Source organism: Mastacembelus armatus, chromosome 6 (genome assembly GCF_900324485.2).
Source record: "Mastacembelus armatus chromosome 6, fMasArm1.2, whole genome shotgun sequence".
Taxonomy (NCBI): Eukaryota; Metazoa; Chordata; class Actinopteri; order Synbranchiformes; family Mastacembelidae; genus Mastacembelus; species Mastacembelus armatus.
In genome coordinates this window covers 12,740,959-12,748,626 of record NC_046638.1, presented here as the reverse complement: position 1 = coordinate 12,748,626, position 7,668 = coordinate 12,740,959, and the positions used below count along the sequence as shown (strand labels likewise).

General features: G+C 39.2%; 1 protein-coding gene across 7 annotated transcripts in view; it reads left to right on the top strand.

Annotated features, from left to right (window-relative positions):
* Nucleotides 1-2,279: 2,279 nt before the first annotated feature.
* Nucleotides 2,280-7,668, top strand: part of ppp6r3 (protein phosphatase 6, regulatory subunit 3) — a 35,979-nt gene continuing 30,590 nt past the window's right edge. For 6 of the 7 annotated variants that reach the window (XM_026311828.2, XM_026311826.2, XM_026311830.2 and 3 more), the window contains exons 1-3: nt 2,280-2,466; nt 6,763-6,894; nt 7,027-7,260. In XM_026311828.2, the coding sequence (XP_026167613.1) occupies nt 7,034-7,260 (227 nt within the window). In that variant the 5' untranslated portion in view covers nt 2,280-2,466; nt 6,763-6,894; nt 7,027-7,033. Of the gene's footprint in view, nt 2,471-6,762; nt 6,895-7,026; nt 7,261-7,668 lie in introns of all 7 variants that reach the window. The other variant, XM_026311824.2, reaches the window with a different exon arrangement.

Genomic DNA, 7,668 nt, shown 5'->3' with positions numbered 1-7,668 from the left:
ACCAATTGTATCTAATAATGAATTAAGTGGAGACTGAGACTATTATTTTCAACATCTACATGAATGTTAAAATTTCCCATTAATGTGGTTGTGATGAGTTTATCTGAACTAAGCACTAGATCAGGTAGGAAGTCTTGAAATTCAGTTAAAAATTGAAGCAAGTAAGAGACAGGTGGATGGTACACAAAACAAGTAGAACTACTTTTTTGCGTTTTTGAGTTTGAGTGTCAGAGGCTCAGAGTGAGGCTTTCAATTGAGTTATAACTGTTTCTACAGTGTGAGTTTAATAATAAGTTTGAGTGGAAGATTGCAGCTACTCCTCCACCTTGACCTGTGCTTCAAGGAATATGACAATTTTTATGACGAGTGGAGTTGGTTGAGTTAGACTGACATATTCATCCTACTGCAGGCAGGGCAGATGACAGCTTTAAGGAAAACTGTAGAGAAAAAATTAAGAGTGACAGTGGTGTTTTGATACAAGTTCCGACAGAGGGTTTGAATTACTCTGCTTCAGGAGGAGTGACACAAGCTCCGAAGACTTGGTATCATTTGCCTATCACTACCATGAAGAAATGAGGCTTTGCCAGGACGTCTGTTCACGTGCAATTCTCAAAGACAGCCAGCAGATGTCACTCTTAATGACTGTATCAAATGCTTTGAAGCAGTGTGTCGTTTTCAGGCCAGTCGTCTCATAGTGGTTCAGTGCTTCATAAAGCTTCAATTTTGCCATCACTAGTGCTGTTGTCTCATCTGGAAAGAACCTGCAAGTTATGTGAGGATTATGTTCTTTGGTTTTTCAAGTGCAGTCAATACCATCCAACAAATCATACTCAGAGACAAGCTCAAAGAGATGAGGGTGGACCCCTACTTTGTTTCCTGGATCACAGATTACCTGACAGAAAGTCCAAAGTTTTTCACGTTGGGGAACTGCATCTCTGTTTTGAGCAGCACAAGGGCTCCACAGGGGACTGTTTTTGTTCCATTCCTGTACACAATGTACACAGCAGACTTCACATACAATTCTGAGTGTTTTCACATTCAGAAGTATTTTGATAATACTGATTCTGATGATTGTTGCATGTTTTAGAAATTGACAGGAAAGGGAGTACAGAGGCCTGATAAAATCCTTCAGTCACTGGAGTCACAGAAACTGCCTTCTACTGAACACCTCTCAAACCAAGGAGATTGTAGTGGATTTTCAAAGGTTTAAAACCCCTATCCAGTCAACACTGCGGTGTGGACACTGAAGTGGTGCCAACCTGCAAATATCTAGGAGTATACATGGACAATAAGTTCAACTGGTCACTTAACACAGACGCTCTATATGGAAAAGACAGAGACTACTTTTCCTCATAATGCGGTTTAAGTCCTTAGACATCTGCAAGAAGATGTTGCACATGTTTTACCAAACTATGGTGGCAAGAGTGTTATTTTATGCTGCAGTCTGCTGGGGACTCAGCATATGCAAGGCAGCTGTACAAACTGGTGCGGTGACTGAAATGAGTCTGGAGTCACTGGAGGCTGTGGTGGAGAGATGCACACAGAAAAAATAGAGGCCACTGACTACACGGTCAACTCACCTCACTGTGCTGCAGGACTGAATGATACAAAAGATCTTTCATCCCCGCAAGCCATCAGGCTCTACAACACTTTAGCCAATGAAAGATGGTAACTGACTATATATATATATATATATATATATATATATATATTAGCAGTTTATGCAGTATATGTGTGTGTTCTAATTAATGTGGTGTGGCAATTCCTGAAATGTAATGTAATTTTAATGAATCACCATCATTACTTAAGACATTCCTGATGTCACTTTTGGGACCCCAAAAATAAATCTAAACTAAAAATTATATTTAGCCTATTATCTGCTAGTAAGTTAGTCCAGCAAAGTGGGCGTTTCTTAACAAGTCAAGGGTCTGCTCATACTGTTCGAATATAAGTGTTCAATTCATAATACAAAGCTAATGTGCAGACAGGGTTAATGATTTAACCGAATTTTCCCATAATTTTATGATATGCCTAATAAGATACACTGAAATAGTTTTATAAAATTTCTGTTATAATAAAACTTTTACTTAATGCATAAATATAGTTAATGAAACCGAATCAGGTCCGCTCTTCCGGGCCAATATGTATACTTCGATTTGAAGATGCTTTAAGTGGCACACATTGTAGCCAATAAAACTTCAAGACCTGGTTTGAGCGATGGGATGATAACCAATAGATTTGCAATGACCGGTTCAGTGACGAACACTGCAGCTGTAGTGGGGGAAGGGGTTGCTGAAGTTGACGGCACCGCCATCTTGAAAAGTGCTCTCCGATTAGCTATCTTTTCGCGCCCGTCAGAAAACGCTTTGTTTTTTTACCTTAATTTTTTGTTTGTTTTGTTCAGATTTGTGTGTAATGGGAGGATAAGCTACATGCTGGAGACTGGACCTTTGCTATTGTCTGTCGGTAGGTACGTTTACCATCCCGTGGTTGGTGCCGAAGAGACGATTAGCCAGCAGTCTTTAGGAAGCCGGCTAACGTTAGCTGGGTAGCAGGACTCATCCTTAGCCATCTTAATGCTATGCTGTGAGACGGTACGGGTCTAGCTAGAACTGGGGCAACGTCAACATTTCATACTGTGAAGCCATGACGTTCAACTTGGCTAACCTGTCAGTCAATAAAGTTAACTTAAAATCTCATTAATATCGGTTAACATTGACGCAGTTCACGACGTTAATTTGACTGATTTAGGTGAGCAGGTTAGCTAGCGATAGCTAACCATAGTTAGTGACGTTAGCCAGTTTGCCTGAGCCGGTGTGTTTCTGTTGAATTAGCGGCAGTCTGTTTTGGGCCCTGGTTTGTAAATGCAAACGTGATATTTCGGTAAACTCAACCGCAAAAAGTAACACATGCCGTTTCATCGATTGAATAATATATTTTTTTGTTTATTGGCGTCCAACCCATATTCATCCGAAATGAAAGCTTTTCTGAACGATAACTGTTCCCTAACTACATGATAGGGCAGTCACAGGATTTTCTTTTTTTCAGGAATGTTGATTTTACCTACAAATGGTCAATAGCTAAAAATAGTTCAACTAATGGTTATAATTTGCGGTTAATACGGCACTTTGAGACAAAACTAAGTCAACAATTGGCTCAGTCAGTTTAGCGGTTTTAGCATTGGAATATTATAATTTTATGGTAGCTCTGATTTCAGAAAGGGAAACGCTGGATATGCACAAACTACGTAGGTTGGGAACGTAATATCAGTCAAGTTGACTGGATCTAAATATGTTGATTGATTTGGTTTGGGTCCTTGTGACTGGTTTGTGTGCTGGGGCATTCACTCAGGAACTCTAACAGTATACATTTTCTTTGCTAGGCTTCATTTTATTGTCTTTGACCTTTCATGTACATCTCATTGTTGTTTTGTTTTCATTTGAGCGCAAAGCTGCTAGCATCTGTGTGTTTGTCTAAATTTCATACTTTCTCTAGATACCATCTAATTTGGTGCTAGTAGGGCTGTAAATAATGCAGCCTTTTTCCATGCATGTGCTTGCCACAGCAAATATGTGTTTACATTATGCACACACAAAAGTAGCTAATCAGAGAAATTTGTGTAAAATCAAAGAATAGCTTTCAACACATTGCTAGCGTATAGTATAAAAGTTGTGTTTACATGCAGGTTATATTTTTCTTTATTTTCTGTATGATAGGGCTGGGCGATAAACCGATTTTATTGATTAATTCGAATGTGTAGTTTACATCGACTTGTTCCCCTCTGGGCTCAGCCCCTCCCCCTGAGCGTTTGCCCTGGCAGAACCCGAGAAAGGCACAGTGTCATCCGTAAATTGGAATTGGTTCGGGTTTGTGGCATCAGACGCAGCAAAAACACCACCCTTCTGCAAAGTCTGTTGGTGGCAAAGGTAGTAATACAACCAATTTACTGCAGCACCTCAAACAGAGGCTTGCTGCCGAGTGGGAGAGATGTTGCGCCCTACAAAATGAATAAGACCGCGACAGCACAAGCACAACCGCCAGGGGGAAAAAAATCGATTTAAATCGTAATTTGTATTTTTTTTTTTTTTTAAAGGCCATGTTACCCAGCCCTTAGTGCATGGGTAAATATACATAAGACTGATTTGGTGTGTATTTGGATTGTGCTTTTGGTTTATTTACCTCAGCTTCACTTATTATACATTACCATATTTTCTGGACAATAAGGCACACTTTTTTTTTTTTTTTACTCCTCTAGCTTGTCATGTGACTTATATAGTGCAACGACTTGTGTATATTTAGTCACTGTCGGGGAGTCACTAGTTTTAGATGGCACTCTTGACCCAGTTGAAGATAATACTGCAATGCCGAAAAACTAAAAGCACTTATGTTTATGTTAAACTCTAACTCCTAGTGTAACACAAATGAAAGTGTCGCGCAAAAGAGAGCTATATTGACGACTTCATGCTACAGGCCTTAAAGTATGGAGGTGATACAGAGTTAGGAGTAAGTATCATTCAGGCAACCCAAGAGGACATGTTGCTTCGATTTTTATAGTTTTGATTATTTCTTGTGGCCCTAAAATAATGAAATAATGCTTTACCAGAAAGAACCCCAGATTTTTTTTTCCAGTCAAATGTCTAGTCTAAACGGAAAAGGAGCATAAGAGCATTTGAATTAAAAATTGAGATCTTTGGCCAACCATAAAAAATTATACATTGCCACCATCTAAACCACTAACTGTGGCTTTGTATTTTTATGTAAAGGACACTGTAGGGCCTTAAGTTGAATGAAGATATCACAAAATGTATTTTTTTTTTTTTTTCCATGAAGTGGTCGATAAGTTAAGCCTTTTTTTCTTTATCTTTGTATATTTCACCTTTTTAAGCAAAACTACAAAGGATGACATTAATTTAGGGTTCCACCTCTATGTGCAATCAGTTATCCAGTGAAATGTTTGTTGTTCTCATGTCAGTTGACATAGTAACATGTGCGTCTCACTGAGCAGACAGACTTCTGTTTTATCTGATGTTCGTCTATACTGACTCTAAGACAGGAGACCTGTGTCACCTTTAACCTCTGCATTTGTAGGTTTCATGTCTGTATTTTCCCCTGGTGCATTTATTTATTATTTTTTAATCACTGTGTCTTTGAAGCTGATGGTGAAAACACCACAGAGACACACACACAAAATACTGTGTGATGATTGACACATTGAGTCAGTGTGGATGTTTCTGATTTCAGAGCTCACACAAGGGGTGGAGTGAAACATTGATTCAAGCCAGGCATTTGACTCCATCCCAGGTCACCCTAAACACGAGCGATCAGAGTTCAAAATTGCGACCTTTTTACCCACATATGACCAAAATTAAGTCAGTACCTCAAAACGCTGGAAAGTTTGTGTGTCTGTGTGTGGGTGTTTTTAAAAAAACAAAAAAACTTCCCTTCTCACCCCTACGGGTGGTGTGTGTGTCTTCCTCAATCTCGGGTCCTCTACCAGAGGCCTGGGGGTTTGAGGGTTCTTCGCAGTATCTTAGCTGTTCCTAGCACTGCGCTCTTCTGAACTGAGAGCTCTGTTGTTGTTCCTGGGATCTGTTAGAGCCACTCTCCCAGTTTGGGTTTTTTTTTTGGCACCACAGTGAGAGTGAAAGTTGCAATTGATGTGAGGATTCGGAGCCCATGAACTTATCCTGCTGCTATTTTACCACGAGAAATATTCTTGTGCTCCCGATGGTTTGTCCGCCACTGTCACACACCACAAGAACAAACTTTTAGGAACAAATCTGGCTAATCTGTATTCCTTGGACAATTGAGTTTTTTGTTTTTTTTTAAACATGTAGCTTATCAGAATAATGTCTAGCCATGTTCAAGTGCATGTCTGAATATGTTTCTGTGGCTGAGCTGGTGTGAAAAGTTGTCAATTTTTGATGTTATCTTGGACAACATTCTCTTCTCCGACACTGCTGTCTGAGAGTCCACCTCCTCTCCCACAACATGGCTGGCCTTGCGGATGAGTTTGAGTAAGTTGGTGCAGCCAGTTGAATGGCACTGGCTATGAGAGACTCATAAAAGATCCTCAACATCATCCAGCAGATGTTAAAGGACCTCAGCCGTCCTGTGTGTTTTCCGGACTATAAGTCGCACTTTTTTACTCCTCTTGTCCTGCAACTTATACAGCGAAGCGACTTATATGTGTATATTTACAGTAATTTTGTCGAGTAGTCGTTAGCATTACATGGCACTCTTGACTCAATTGAAGAACACTTATGTTCACGCTAACCTGCAACTTCTAGTGTAACAAAAGTGGTGAAGATGTTGCACTAAAGAAAGAGCTATACTACAGACTTAAAAGTTTCAGGTAATAAAGTATGCAGCTTAAAGGTTTGAAAGGAGTGTCAGAATTCAGGCAACTTGACCTCAGACATCTCTATATTCTGATGTAAAAACCTGATTGATTAATTTAAAACACAACTGACTGATTGATTATTAAAGTAGTTCTTCGCTGCAGTCAGTTACTTTTCACAATACTCAGCAATATATTGTATAACTGCACACACTCTTCAACAAAAGTAATGATGCTTTTCTTGTTTGTTGTGTTTTGTAGTTTAATGTGATGTTTATTGCACATGTTCATTTGGTGATGATGAACATAGTGTATTTGTCAGCATTATCTTTAATTTCAAATATTTATCAACAAATAATAGAAATTCAACTAATACAATAGGAATATGCACTTATGTATTGTGTGTGTGTGTGCGCGCGCAGGTTGTCAGTCTGTCCATCACTGCCTACCTGTCTGTCCGTCCAGCTAGCCTGGAATGGGCCACAACTCCAAAAGACTAGAACACAACTCTTTTTAACCTGAGCCCCACCATCTGGACTCCAACATACTCACAGGTAGGTAGAAAAGAGCTGTTAAATGATCCCTTAGTCAATAGTAAATAGCCATCTGTTATATGAAAGATCAAAATTAGTCTTGATTTTAATAACACATTGATGATATTTGCCTTTGATTTTATTTTTTTTAAGAAGCAACATGTTTTGGAAATTTGACCTCCACACCACATCCCACATTGACACGCTGCTAGAGAAGGAGGATGTGACACTAACAGAGGTGATGGATGAGGATGATGTCCTGCAGGAGTGCAAGGCCCAGAACCACAAACTAGTTGACTTCCTGCTGAGACCACAGTGCATGGAGGATCTGGTCACCTTCATCACAGAGGAACCCAGTACTGATGTTGAGGAGAAGGTCAAATACAAGTAAGAAAGCTGAAAACCACAATGTATTATATGCAGCTTCCATTTGTGTTTGCAAAACGGCAAATACAACATTCAAAGAACCATGAAAGGCAACTTAAACTAATAATAGACATTTGAGACATGATGTTAACACAAAGAAACAATAGCAGTAGTAATTACATTGTTCTTTTTTCTTGCTATAATGTGACTGATGTTTGATGTTTATATATAGTAAAATGATGCAAAAAAGGTGCAGATTTGGAAGAGGGGATTAAGAGACTTCACCACACCTGTCTCCTAAGTAGACTGTTGTATAGTATTTACGTAACTACACTGGAACTTAAGTGCAAATTAAGTTCTCTCTTCTTCACTTGCCTTATTGTCTTGCAAGGTTACACTTTCTCTCTCTCTCTCTCTCTGCGACTTTTT